The sequence below is a fragment of the Pseudorasbora parva genome, unplaced genomic scaffold (genome assembly GCF_024679245.1).
Source record: "Pseudorasbora parva isolate DD20220531a unplaced genomic scaffold, ASM2467924v1 scaffold_31, whole genome shotgun sequence".
NCBI lineage: Eukaryota > Metazoa > Chordata > Actinopteri > Cypriniformes > Gobionidae > Pseudorasbora > Pseudorasbora parva.
The window spans coordinates 603,425-617,396 of record NW_027125103.1 but is presented as its reverse complement, the minus strand read 5'-3'; the positions used below and the strand labels follow the sequence as shown (position 1 = coordinate 617,396).

Here is a 13,972-nt window from a genome sequence, read left to right as displayed (position 1 = left end):
CCAATGAGCAAGCAATGCTTCATTTAGTTCAGTCTGTGGTGTCAAAGGTCACATAAGCAATTAAAGAAACAACACTTCCAAATAACTGCCCAAATAATCAGTTTTACTGGTAGTCAGTGTATGAAGGATTTTGGGGTATAATATGTCACAGTTGACTTTATTTAGCTCTCCTCACTTACAGAAATTAACTATAGTGTCCTGCACACAAACTAGAGGAACATTATATCTGTGTCTGAATCATTTTTAGTTGGACTGTAAATCAAAAACAAATAAATGCAGGCTTATATATCTTATATTTTTACATATACTCTCACACCCTTTTACCCACTGTTCAAAAAATGTAGTTGCCCAATGTTTTGCATTGGAAAATGCAAAACTTACTGGTAATGAAAATAAATAAGTAAATAAAATATATCAAATTACCTCATTGTGAAATGCGGTTAACCAATGGAAATGTATCATGGCCACAGAGTCCACCAACGAGAGGCGGCAGGAGGAGCGACAGTCCTCGCGTAAAGGCGCGTCAAAGCCAGAATAACAGTGATGAGCTCTATCATTGCGCTTGTATCATCTTGGATGGACTGTAACGGTCTCTGAAACTTTCTGGATCTAGGAGAAATACTAAAGGAGTTGGATTTGAGCATCTCAGGTTTACAATCAGAAGTGATCATGACCGAGGAGCAGGATAAGTCGCCGTGCAGCCCGGCCGGTTCATCCTGCTCGATGTCTCAGGAAGAGTCGGACTCGGACGCACCTTCATCTCCCGCTGGATCTGGCCACACTTCACTCATCTTAACGAGAATGGGTAAAAAGCTGGAAGATGAGGAAGACAGATTCCCGGCGTGCATCAGAGACGCGGTGTCGCAGGTGCTGAAGGGTTATGACTGGTCTTTGGTGCCCATGCCAGCGCGGGGTAGCGGCGCGCTCAAGAACAAACCGCACGTCAAGAGACCGATGAACGCGTTCATGGTTTGGGCTCAAGCCGCTCGCAGGAAATTGGCGGATCAGTACCCGCACCTACACAACGCCGAGCTCAGCAAAACCCTCGGGAAACTCTGGAGGTACTTACTTTGATAATAGTTTTATTAGATGAGCTTCATTTAATACCACTTACAAAACAAAAACAAAAAAACTGACCTATAACTATTTTAATTTATTATATACACTGGGTATACTCTTTAGCGCATTATTAGCATTTTTATTATATATTTACTTCAGATTTTGAGAGATATTGAGATTTAAATATCACCTGAAAGCCGAATAAATAAGCCTTCCATTGATGAGTGGTTTGTTAGGACAATATTTGGAAATCTGGAATCTGAGGGTGCAAAAAAATCTAAATATTGAGAAATTTTCCTTTAAAGTCACCCAAACGAAGTCCTTAGCACTGCATATTAGTACTAATATACATTTTTGATATATTTACGGTAGGACATTTACTAAATCTCTTCATGGAACATGATCTTAATATCCAAAGGATTTTTTGGCATAAAAGAAAATATTATAATTTTGATCCACACAGTGTATTGTTGGCTATTGCCTCAGATATACCCGAGAGACGCAGGACTGGTGTTGAGCTCCAGGCTCACATGTGTTCTAATTTAGTATTGTTTTGGTCTGAAGTTCCTTATTCAGTTCAAACTTATTGTATCTTACTGGGCAACGCTCCGATTTCCATCTCAAATCCATTTCCTCTCTCTTGTCAATAACTGAATAAATATTGATACATATTATTCTGAGTGACTGAAAGTTAATTGTGACTGATATGCATGTCACTCAACAGACTGCTGACGGAGAACGAAAAGAGACCGTTCGTGGAAGAAGCCGAAAGATTGAGAGTTCAGCACAAGAAAGATCACCCGGATTATAAATACCAGCCGAGGCGACGGAAGAGTGTGAAGCCAGGTCAGAGTGAATCTGACGCCGGCGTTGATCTAACCCATCACATGTATAAAGCTGAACCTGGAATGGGGCGGTTGGCAAGCTCATCGGATCATATCTCTGATCATACAGGTGAGAGACACACTCTACATGTGGAGCGATTCATAGCTAAAGATGAATTATTCTGAAATGGTAATTGGGAAATTGAGAGAAGAAACCATGCTGATGGTCTGAGTCTGTGGTAGAGTAGTGAGTTTAATGTGAAAGAGGGTTGCCAGATTTTCACAACAAAACCCGCCTAATTGAAACTCAAAACTAGCCCAAAACAAGCCAAATCACATTTTGGGGGTTCCCTGGTAAAACAAAATGCATTCTGAGGGGTAAAATATATGTGTTTTGGCAGGGTTCCCTGGTAAAATTAGCATTTCCGGGGCTAAATATCACATAATTGGGGTCACTTCAACACGCGGTCATGAAAAACAGCCAGCGGCAACAGTGTTAAAGTAGCCCAATTTCGCGGGACAAACGCAGACTTGGCAAAACTAAGGTTGGGGACCGATTCTGCTCTTCCTGTCAGGATTTAGGTGAGAAATCGAGATGTCCAATAGATCACTTAGGCATGCCGAAAGAACACACAGTACAATCAACATGGGAAAATCTCACGGATCTCACAGAAAAACAAGCAGATGTAAAAGTATGATACACCAGTGTCTTTTTAGTGTATAATCTGTGTTTTTCTTTTTATAACTGTTTAAATTTCCCTTTCTTTTGTTTTTTGATTATTTTAATTCCTTTTTTTGTGTAAAGCACTTTCAAAGGGTATGAAATGTGCTTTATAAATAACCTTGCCTTGTCTTGCCTATAGTATGAAAAATTAAAATGTATAACCCAAAACATCATTTTGTGGTGATTATTTCTTAGGTCAGCCTCATGGACCCCCAACGCCCCCGACAACACCTAAAACAGACCTCCATCATGGAGGAAAGCACGACTCAAAGCATGAAGGAAGACGTCTGCTTGACAGCAGTCGACAGAATATCGACTTCAGCAATGTTGACATTTCTGAGCTCAGCACAGACGTCATCAGCAACATGGAAACCTTTGATGTGCACGAGTTTGACCAGTACTTGCCTCTAACTGGCCATGCCGGAGCCGCTTCAACGCCCATTACCTCGGAGCACGGTCACGGGCCGAACGCCAGCTCTGGAGGAGCTTACGCTTCATCTTACGGCCACTCTTCCTGGAGCCGCAAAGGGCTGGTGGCATCCTCCTCACCTGGCACGAGTGAAGTGAGCCAGCACAGAGCTCACATTAAAACTGAGCAGCTAAGCCCGAATCACTACAGCGAGCACTCGCCCTCGCCCTCACACTCCGAGTACAGCATTTACAGCCCACATGCATGCGCCACTTCATTCGCCAGCACTCAGTGTGACTATACAGACCTTCAAAGCTCCAGCTATTACAGCCCTTACACCAGCTACCCATCCGGCCTCTACCAGTACCCTTACTTCCATTCCTCGCGGAGGCCGTACGCAAACCCCATACTCAACAGCCTGTCCATTCCTCCCTCCCACAGTCCCACCACCAACTGGGATCAGCCGATTTACACCACGTTATCCAGGCCATAAGGCCCAGCCACGTTGTTGTACTGTGTCCGTTGTTATGATGAAGGACAGCATCAGCTGAGGGGGTTTGTGCCAACTAACTATGAAATAAGTGCCTGCTGATTTTTCCACATCATTTGATTGCTCACACACATCAAAACATTGACTGTTAGTCAGAGGTGGACAGTAGTAGAGTATTGTTACTTTCTACTCAAGTACATTTTTGAAGTATATACTTTATCAGTGTTTTTCTTTGGAAAACTTTTACTTCACTACATTCCATAGCATAATATATCATGTCATACTTGTTACTGTACTACATTTCATAAATACAAGTTGTTGGTTTTTTTTACCTTTAACTCTTAATTACATTAAATATATAGTACTTTCTTACTTGTAATGTATTTGAAATACTTTTACTTGAGTAAAAGTATTCAGCACTGCATTTTCGATGTAATTAAGTATTAAATGATATTTGATATGAAACCCAGTGGAGTAGAAAGTACAATATAATGTTTTGACGTAAACTTTTTCCAAAGAAGAACAATGATCAAGTAAATATACTTGGAAAGTAAAAAATGCTCCACTACTGTCCGCCTCTGGTGTTGGTGCTAAATGTGATGCAATTTTGCCTGTGCAGCCAGCAGAGATCCTCCTACAAGAGTTTCTTTAAAGCTTCTTTTTGATAAACACAGCCATATTAATGGATGGTCATTTCAATAGTTAGTTGAATCGATATTTTTAAAGCATTCCTGTGGGGAAAATATCTGTGAGTGATGAGACAAAACCTTGTTTTGTGCTCAAGCTAACTCTAAAATAAATCAAATCACTGAAAAAATGGTTAGCAATGAAAAATACTTGTATTGTCTTTGTGTGCATAATTTTAGTGAGCACTTTAACATGTCAAAGGCTCTTAATTTGCAGTAAGTTCATTAATAATTACATTTTTAATATCCGGTCATTGATATCACATGCGTATTGTCATTGACTGTCATGAATTAAAGCGATTTCTTTAATTATACAGCAGTCAGTTGAACATTTTGATTACATTTTAGGCTGTAAAACAAGCACACAAAACAGTGTTTACACTGCATTGTTCTAACATTGTCTAACAGTCATTGCTGACAATATTTGTGTACAAAAATAAAAATATATCTTAAAGCTTACTGTCTAAAATGTAACTATCTAAGCCGGTGGCTACTATTGTGTTGCTTCTATTGCATTTAGTTTGTTTTAGTGTCTTTTTTGTGAAAACATCACTTGATTAAAAATTACTTAAATATAACTATCCGAACTTAAATGGCTGTAATTCAAGAATGCTTTGGAGTATAGAAGTTTGGTCTTGTTTGAAAGACACTGATTATTGCGGAAGTTAAAGCACTTCAAAAAAGTTTTGTACGTTTAAATTTACTGTAAGTTAACATACTGTACTAAATATTTTTTTATTTGATATATATATATAAATATATATATATATATTGGACTTCAAATTTGGGACACAGCTTGGTTAGACATATGGCTTTGATTTTATATTAATTTTAGAATAAAAACTATTTAGTAATATATATATATATATATATATATATATATATATATATATATATATATATATATATATATATATATATATATTACTAAATAGTTTTTATTCTAAAATTAATATAAAATCAAAGCCATATGTCTAACCAAGCTGTGTCCCAAATTTAAAGTTGATATCACAAGTGTAAACACATTCCATTGGTGTTTTTTATGCATTCTCTTTTAACAAATTACTAAATTTCTGTCCAAATATCATGGATCAAATATGGAATCTTGAGACTCTGACCTTTCCGACAGTATGTGTTTTATCAATATTAGAAAAGGTTTCGATTATAAAGTAGTAAAAACAAAAATGTACAATATGAAACCTGACACCAGCCTCTAGGGGGACGAGCCAGCTAGAAGAATTTAGAGTACTGTTTCCATGGTAATGCAACCTGATGAATTTAGAGTTTGTAAGCTTTTGAATGATACCTAATTCATGAGAATTACTAAAATATATTAAGAAAAAGAAAGAAGGTGATCCAAAAAAAGCAGAAGCTTTTGCTAGTGGTAGCCATCCTATATATATTATATAATATTATTATATTATATACCTTATATATATTACCATCACCAAGAGATATTACATCGTTTTTTTTTTTTTACTTTAGGACATAATAACTCTCTGTTTCAAGCAGCTGCTGCAGTTTGTCTTACATCTGCAACTAAAGCAGCAGCTGTCAGTGTCAAGAGGGGCTGCCATGATTTTATTAAACAAAAGGTTTTGTAATTTTCGTACCATAACTAATTATGATAACAGTTGAATTCAGTTAAGATTCTACAAGACATAAACAATGCTTACCGCAACCTTATAAAGATGCAGTGCTGTCCATTACAATACAACTGTCCATTCCAATACAATATTCATGTTTCAAATAGATATTTCATATTTTAATCACACTTGATTTTAGTCATACATGGAACTTGTTTGTCAGAAGTTTAAACGCACCACATTCAGTTCATCTTTACAGTGTGAACATGGGAAATACATGTCAGCTGCTCAAAAACCTCTGGCATGAGGTAGATTCAGAGTTAATTCTGCGAGTGCAGAAGGGAGTGAGAAGTGTCTGGGGCGGCTTGTGGTCTGCTGGGTAGAATTTCAAAGCGAGGTCTGGCATTCATGCCAAGCAGTCCAGGGAGGAAGCACGGTGCCACCGCAAAGAACTGCTGAATTTTAATGATCTATTCTATTATGTAGTGGAGGGCTCTATTGTCTCTCTTTCTCCGGCAAGTAAGAAAAGAATTAATTGGACAGAAAATGGAGGGGCAGGAAAACTGACAGTCATTAGGAGGGATGTGAATGGATGATTACATGCACACGGGTGAATTTTTTTTCCACACTGTACTGTTTAACAGGAATACAGCCCGATGACCAGTATGGCAATTAGGAAAACTTCGGCTCATAATCGTGACAACAGCGATGATAATAATAAAACTGATAATTAATGAGCAGATGGGATGTGGGTGGCTTTAGGGAGACTTGTTTTTCTCTGTTAAACTCTCATTTCCTCTTGTGTTGGCCAGATAGTTTGAGGAGGAACTCTTAAGAGAGAGCAGACGTGACTCAAGTGCATTTAATAAAGGCACATGAGTCTCATTTCACTCTCAAACATCCTTCAGATTAGAAATCATTACTAACTGCATCTTACTCATCTTGTTCAGAGTGAAACAAGATGAGTAAAGCAAACACACATATGTTGGCATATTTTTCGATTCTCTTAGAAGGACACAGACACAACCCTAGGTTTTTATTTGATACAGTGGTTAAATCAACAAGAAATAAAGCATCAACATTTTCAGACATTTCCAAACTGCATTTCCATCAGCATGGTTCACCATCATCAGTTTGTAGCAATAAATGAAGAGGTGTTATATCGACCGGTTCAGTTTGGAGTACCCCAGGGCTCAGTGCTAGGACCGCTGATTTTTTACCCTGTACATGCCACCACTGGGAGATATCATTAGGAAACATGGATTTATTTGTCAATTTAAAAATGTTTAATCTTGCTGTCAAGTTGTGTGTGCTTTTTATGGCTGACCACAGCTCTGCAGAAACTTGAAAACTGCTTTTTCCTTGATGAACGCAAAGGACAACTCAAAACTGTTCACTTTATGATTTTTTATTCTCATAAGGGTGGAACAGAATAGGTTGATAACCTTTAAAATACACAGACAAAACCATGAATTAGTTACAAATAAATCTCAATTTCACTTTCTCAAAATAAGTACAAATAAATGTTACTGAATCCTCAAACCAAACCAAACAAGCATTTAGTCATTTAGATTAACCTGGTATTTCTTAATAGTTAACAATCAATACCATGATTAAACTTATCTAAATTCAACAATGCACATGTTTAAACCTTCAAGTACTATGTTCACATAAAGTATTCACTATTTAACTTAAATTGTATTTTACAACCAAACAAAACGTAATATAAAAGCATGAATTTAACAGATTTCAACACATTCCATCCTATTCTGTCCTACCAGTTGCGTCTTCGGATGATCAGGAGCTGTGGTCATTAGTATCTCCTTTTAGGAATGAGTAAGAGAAACAAGCAAGCTTTTACTAAGCATCTCAATGCCATGCACATGCTCTCCTTGTGGGTGCACAATTAATATGGTCCCCCAGAGCACTTCCTGCAAGTTGGTTCCAACAGCTCCGCTTGCATGGTTGCCCCCTGCAGTTTGGGAGTGCTTTGAGTGCCCTGAATGAATTTAGGCTTAACTGCTCAGTATAGCTTGTAATCATGACTTGACACAACACCTCCCACTTGACCTCCTGGTTCTTCAACCCAAGGAGGTCACACAGTACTGTGATGTTCAATTTAGTTACTCTCTATTTGATCACGTTGCTGCTCTTCTACTGGAAGCAAGACAACTATCCGTCTGACATCCCTGTGAAGAACTGTTGCAGGTATCTTGATTGAATGATCTTTCATCTTTTTAGTAGGCTTCACAGTTGGGACTGAGTAGCTGGGGAAGGATCTGAGATGTACATCCCTCACAATTCCTTTGTTGTCAGTGTTAACGTCAATGACTCTGGCAAGCCTGAACTGACCTCTCAAGGCATTCTGGTCAGCCATCCAGACAACATCTCCAATTGCCACATTCCTGTGAGCTGTGTGCCACTTAGTCCGGACAAACAGGTTTGGTCCAGCTAACTGACTCCATTTTCTCCAGAACCTGTCAACTTCTGTTTGGATGGTTCTTAATCTCTTGTAAGAGTAGCCTTCAAAGTCAAAGGTTCCTGGATCTCCTCTGGGTCCAGTTCTACCGAGAAGAAGTGAATTTGGGCTTATGTATCCTACACAGTCCTCCCTGCTCTGAGTCCTCGCATCAATAGGCCGTTCATTGGCGAGGTTGGAAGCCATAAAAAGGAACGTTTGAAATTCCCCCCATGTGAAGACTCCATTACCTCCCAGATTTGGTAAAGCTCTCTTCACAGTCCGGACAGCAGCTTCAGCAGCTCCGTTTCTGTGAGGCGAGTCTGCTGGATGAATCTTCCAGCTCCATTCTGTGCCATGCTTGGAAACTTCGTTTTCAAGCTTTGATTTCTCCAGTCGGTCCAGAAACATGTAGAGCTCTTCAAGGGCAGGTCTGGCTCCAACAAAGTTTTTTCCAGGATCCGACCACAATTTCCTCGGATGCCCTCTCAGTGCTGTAAATCTTTGGTAGGCTAACAGGAAGCCTTCAGCTGACTGGTCACTGACAAGGTCTGTGTGCATAGCTCTTGACACCATGCAGCAAAAGACAACTCCCCACACCTTGAGTTTCACTTTTTTCCTCACCTCATCCTTCACTTCATAAGGTCCAAACTGTTACACTGTTGTGTACTCAAATGGATTGGCTGGTGTTATTCTCTCCGATGGAAGGTCACTCATGATCTGTTGGCATCTTCGGGCCTTAAGTTTCCTGCATGTCACACAATTATCAACAATCTTCTGAGCTAGTTTCCGGCCTCTTACCACCCATGCTTTCCTTCTCATCCGGAGTAGTGTGCCTGCGATATCTTCATGGTTTGCCCTGTGGGCTTCTTGAGCTAGAAGAGTAGATACCCATGATGTGCAGGGCAAGATTGGTACTGCAGTTTTTTCTTCATTAAAGATTTGGAATCTTCCTCCACAAAGCAAAAGTCCAGTGTTTTCCTCCTTGACCACAGCGAGCCTGCTGAGTGTGGTGTCTGGCAAGGTTACCTCCTTTTGAGCCGCAAGGAAGAGATCCCTGAGTGCATCTTCACACTCTATGATGGTAAGTGTAGCTTCCTTTACTTTGGACTTGATCTCAAGAGCTGAAGAAATCTTCTTCTTCGGCTTGCTCGTGGTGGTGGTCTTGGCCAGCATTCCTTTCCACTTTGTGGCAGCTCTCCACACCCAGGCAGTGACTCTTATCAATTTGGTTAAACTGCTGAATTTACTGATGTTAAGGATCTTCCCCACTGAAGAACCAGAAGGTAGTCTCCGGACTTGGATTTGGGGCCCGCTTCCGCTAGGGCTGCTTTGCAGGTCTTTATTTTGGTCAGAGGTTGGAGATTTTGGTATTGTAGTGCTATGTGGAGCATGTTGGGGCTTTTTTCCCACCTGTGCTCGGGTCAGTGCTGCTGTAAAACATTTTCTTTGGAGCTTGTTTATACCTTCTCTTGCATCTGCAGCGACATCTTTGGCTGACTTTGTCGGCCAATCCTCTACAGGTCGTTTCAAAAATTCTGGGCCATTTTGCCACACAGAGTTCTCTTTGAGGTCCTCTGGGGTTGCTCCTCTTGTCGTGAGGTCAGCAATGTTTTGCTCACCTGGAATCCATCTCCAGTCCTCAACTGATGTGGACTTCTGGATCTCTCCCACTCTGTTTGCAAAAAAGGTCTGGTACCCATAACTGTCTCTTTGGATTGCACCCAGCACAGTTTGACTATCTAGCAGATGGAGCCAACGTTCTACTTGCATCCGACTGTGCTTTTCAATGTATTTCCTGAGTCTTGCAGCGAACACACCACCACAGAGCTCAGCCTTCACTGGTTCTCCCTTTTGGTCAAGTGGTGTAAGCTTGGCTTTGGACTCAACAAGTCGGACTAGGATGCCTTGCTCTGTCTCCCATCTGAAGTATGCCACAGCTCCATAACTCTGGTCACTCCCATCTGAGAATGTTATTCCCCAGGGTTCTCCAATCCTTTTGACTGGTGTAAGGCTTCTATGGAAGGTAATTTGGTTGAGGCGTGTGTATTCCTCAAACAGGTGGATGGCTTCTTCTCTAAGTTTCTCAGACAGAGGCGTGTCCCACGTGTCTCTTGTTAGAGTTTTGCCTCCAGTTTCTTGAAATGCTTTTCTGACTAAAATGGCTCCTTTCTGTTTGGCAGGTGTTGCAAGGCCTATTGGGTCATACAAACTTGCTACTTGGCTGAGCAGTTGTCTTCTAGTCAGTGGATTTGGAGTTTTACTTCTCACTTCCTGTCCAACGAGATTTTGACTGATCCTCATCTTCTTTTTTCTCTTTGAGAAGTTTATTGAGGTCATGAGGTACAGTTTGTCTGCTTCGACCAAGTACCCAACTCCAAGCGCTCTGTTGTCTCCTTCTCTTAGTTGATTGGGGAGGATGAAGATTTCATCTGGATGTTCTGATGCAGATGTTTGCCTCCCACTTTGGCCTGATCGGACCCACGGCTTGAGGAGGAATCCACCTGCCTTCAGAATTTCTTCTACTTTTTTGGTTGTCCCGTCGAGTTTTTCCAGGTCATTGTGGGATGTAAGGATGTCGTCTACATAGGAATCCTCTTCAAGGACTCTCTGTTCCTCTTTCAGATGAGTGAACATGGGCAACTTCGCTGTCTCTCTCATGGCTAGTTGTGCGATGCACCCTGCTGGTCGATCACCAATATTGACCCTGGTGATGGCATATTCCTCAATTTCTCCATCTTCACTGTCTCTCCAGAGAAATCTATGGAGGTGCATCTCCAGGTCTTCAAGCCACACTGAATTATACATCTTTTTGATGTCGCCGATAGCAGCATGGATTCCTCTCCTGAACCTTAGCAGTACTGCTCGAATGGGATTAAGTACATCAGGTCCTTTCAGGAGAAGGTCATTCATGCTGATTCCTCTAAACCTCTGGCTGCTGTTCCATACCAGTCGGACAGGTGTTGTTATAGAGTGTGGGTTTGGTGCTATCAAGTGACTGATGTACCATACTGGACCTTTCCAATCAGTAATGTTCTTTCTAGTGAGTTTCTTTGCTGCCTTCCTTTCCACCATCTCATGGACTTGAGTTGTGTATGCTGCACGCCAACCTGGTTCTCTTTTGAGCTGTTTTTCCGTCCTCAGAAACGTGGCTCCCACTGCACTTTTGTTGTTGGGCAGGGAACTTGGATCTTCAATCCAAGGATATTTTGTGTCCCAGTGAGGCTCCTGACTATGCTCATCTGACTCCACATACCTGAGGCCTTGCCTGATTATCTCAAGCTCTCTTTCTTCACTAAGAGTCATGTCTTTGCCTCCTGGTTGACAGTTACCACAACGACATCCTCCACACATGGGTTCGCAGGCTGCACCAATGCTGTCCCACTTCCACCAGTCCAAGAACTCTCTGCCCATAACAGTGGTTCTGGTTTCAGCTCTCGATTCTTGCATCTCAGCAATTTCTTGATACTTCACTGCTGTGATTCTCATTGATCGTGCAAAATGAGTTTCAGAATTGTGCAGGGCCATGTCCACTACTTCACAGAGGTCTGGATGTGCTCCACCAACGATCTTTCCTAAAGGGCTTTCCCACAGGACAAGATCTCCTACTACCTTTACTCTCTGTGGAGCAAGTCTTCCTTCACGGTGGCTTATGAGAAGCTCAACATGTTCTGGTCTGTGAAGATCTTCCAGGTTGGTATCAGGGAAAAACTTCTTGAGTTGTTGTGCATTGATTACTCTGTGAACTTTTGCAATTTCATCCAACCCATAACAGATCATTTCATGAGCTCTCTCCGTGCCTCTAGGTGTCTTGACTCTTACCTTGAGTAAGTATCTTTTGGTCTTTACCTTCATGGCCATGCCTCCAACTCCATGGACGACGAGCGTGATCTTTTCACTTCGAAGCTTTAGTCTCCTGGCAGCTATGTGAGTGATGTAGTTGGTGTCTGATGCTAAGTCAATGAGAGTTCCAATTTTCTGCCCTGCGTTGGTGGTTACTTCGAGAAGCATAAGAATAACTGGTAATTCACATGTGCTTGAGTCCATCACTCCAGGAAGGCTTCTTCCAGTGGAGTGTGATTTTGCAGCCATGTTGGTGAAAGCTTTTCTGAATTTTTCTGCCATGTCTGGGGTAAGATCACATATTAATTTCTCTTGCTCCTCTGTGAATGTTTGCCTTCTGGTGCTGGGTTTTTCCACTTTCATGTGTTCCTTCCCCTTGACCCCTCCGTTAAGGCAGAGAAAGAAATGGTGATCTGAGGAGCTTCCTCGCCTGCAGTCTCTGTTTCTGCACAGGTAAGTGTCCGTACATTCATTATCCTCTCCATGACATCTGAGGCATCTTCTGCATGCTCCCAGCCTTTCGACAGCATTCAGCTTCTCACCAGGCTTTAGCTCTTTGAAACGCTTGCAAAAGAAGATCTTATCACGGTGCTTTTCATCTCCACACACAACGCATCCTCCCTTTCTTGTGGACCTTGTGAAGGCATACCGCTTCTCCGGGTACATAGCTTTCTTTTCAGGTTTTTCACTTACACCCAACTGGTCTAGTCTCTCTAGAATGTCCTCTTGTGTCTTTAAAAAATGTAAAAGGCTGTCGAAGTGATTGTCAGGTGTAACTCCATTTCTTGGATTGACCATGAAGGTCACCCAGTCCCTCTTCATGTTATCTGGCAGCTTACTCTCTATGGATCTGATGACAAGGGGATTCCTTATAGCTCCAATGCTTTCAAGCTCTGTGAGGTCATTCAGGGCCTTCTCCACTGCTTGAATTAGGTCAATTACCTTCCTTGGTTGGTATGACTTCAAAGGAGGGATCCTCTCCAGGTCCTCAATTATCTCCAAGGCAATTGTTGGCTTGTTTCCATACCTGTTTTGGAGTACTCTAAACATGTCTTCAGCACTGTTGTATGTTGACAGGCGCAGGTCTCTACATATTCTCTCGTCCACACTGTCAAGGAGTTGAAACTTCTTCACTTCCACTGAACCAGTCGGCTCTCCCTGCTTTTGCAGGCTCTCCCAGTCTTTCCTCCATCTGTGGAAATTCCTCCTAAACCCAGTGAATTTAGGTAGACTGGTTGGCTTTATTCTCACCACTGGTTGTGGAACTGCTGTCGGTTGAGGCTCTGTCTGTCTTCTTTCCTCTTCTGCAATTTTCTGTGCGGTGAGGAATTCTGCTCTTCTGGCCTCGAGGTTGCTGCCGAATATTTTCAGATCTTTTAGTCTGCTTTTCAAGTCTGCAGTCTCACCATGTGGGATCCATTTTTCCCAGTCTTTCAGGCTTTCACTTGCATCATGGATTAGCTTCCTTGCTCTTTCCAGCTGTAATTCATAGCCGTCTCTGTTGATAGCAGTAACGGGGATTTCTGTGGCTCTGTCACAGGCTTTCTCCGCTTCTTGAGTTGCAAAGTCTACCTCCTCTTTACCATATCTTGACCAGAGGTTGAATCGGACTGCCTCACGGATGTCCTCTAGTTTCATGTTGCACTCTTCAATCATGCTTTCAAGATCAGCCTGCTGGTGCTTGTCAAGCTTGACCTTTTCCTCTTCCTTAGTTCCTGCTTCAGCCAGTAGGCCAGCCGCGTAGTCCTCATTTGCATCGCTGACATTCCTCGCCAGGGAACTGAGCTTGCTGAACTCCTCTTGTAGTTCATGCTTAATCATATCTGCTGCAGCTTTGCTCAGGTAGTTTGCTTGCTTGGTGAAAGCAGATTTAGCTACGGTCCGCTCTTGCTT

General features: G+C 41.7%; 2 protein-coding genes across 2 annotated transcripts; one reads left to right on the top strand and one right to left on the bottom strand.

Annotated features, from left to right (window-relative positions):
• The first annotated feature begins 498 nt into the window (after positions 1 to 498).
• sox8b (SRY-box transcription factor 8b) lies at positions 499 to 4,673 on the top strand. Its single transcript, XM_067437323.1, has 3 exons — positions 499 to 1,061; positions 1,784 to 2,013; positions 2,803 to 4,673. Exons 1-3 carry the CDS (start codon positions 670 to 672, stop codon positions 3,507 to 3,509), a joined length of 1,329 nt encoding a protein of 442 aa, XP_067293424.1. The 5' UTR covers positions 499 to 669; the 3' UTR covers positions 3,510 to 4,673.
• A 2,492-nt stretch (positions 4,674 to 7,165) lies between these two features.
• On the bottom strand, positions 7,166 to 8,854 carry LOC137065808 (uncharacterized). The gene is made up of 2 exons (XM_067437329.1): positions 7,557 to 8,854; positions 7,166 to 7,223 (listed from the first exon to the last, which is right to left on the bottom strand). Exon 1 carries the CDS (start codon positions 8,810 to 8,812, stop codon positions 7,898 to 7,900), a length of 915 nt encoding a protein of 304 aa, XP_067293430.1. The 5' UTR covers positions 8,813 to 8,854; the 3' UTR covers positions 7,166 to 7,223; positions 7,557 to 7,897.
• Positions 8,855 to 13,972: the final 5,118 nt, after the last annotated feature.

What these genes read in the sequence shown, in the direction of transcription:
- sox8b (XM_067437323.1), top strand. Translation starts at nt 670, where the DNA reads ATGACCGAGGAGCAGGATAAGTCGCCGTGCAGCCCGGCCGGTTCATCC. An exon ending in ACCCTCGGGAAACTCTGGAG is followed by an intron (nt 1,062 to 1,783) that starts GTACTTACTTTG and finishes GTCACTCAACAG; the next exon opens with ACTGCTGACGGAGAACGAAA. An exon ending in TCATATCTCTGATCATACAG is followed by an intron (nt 2,014 to 2,802) that starts GTGAGAGACACA and finishes ATTATTTCTTAG; the next exon opens with GTCAGCCTCATGGACCCCCA.
- LOC137065808 (XM_067437329.1), bottom strand. Translation starts at nt 8,812, where the DNA reads ATGGTGTCAAGAGCTATGCACACAGACCTTGTCAGTGACCAGTCAGCT.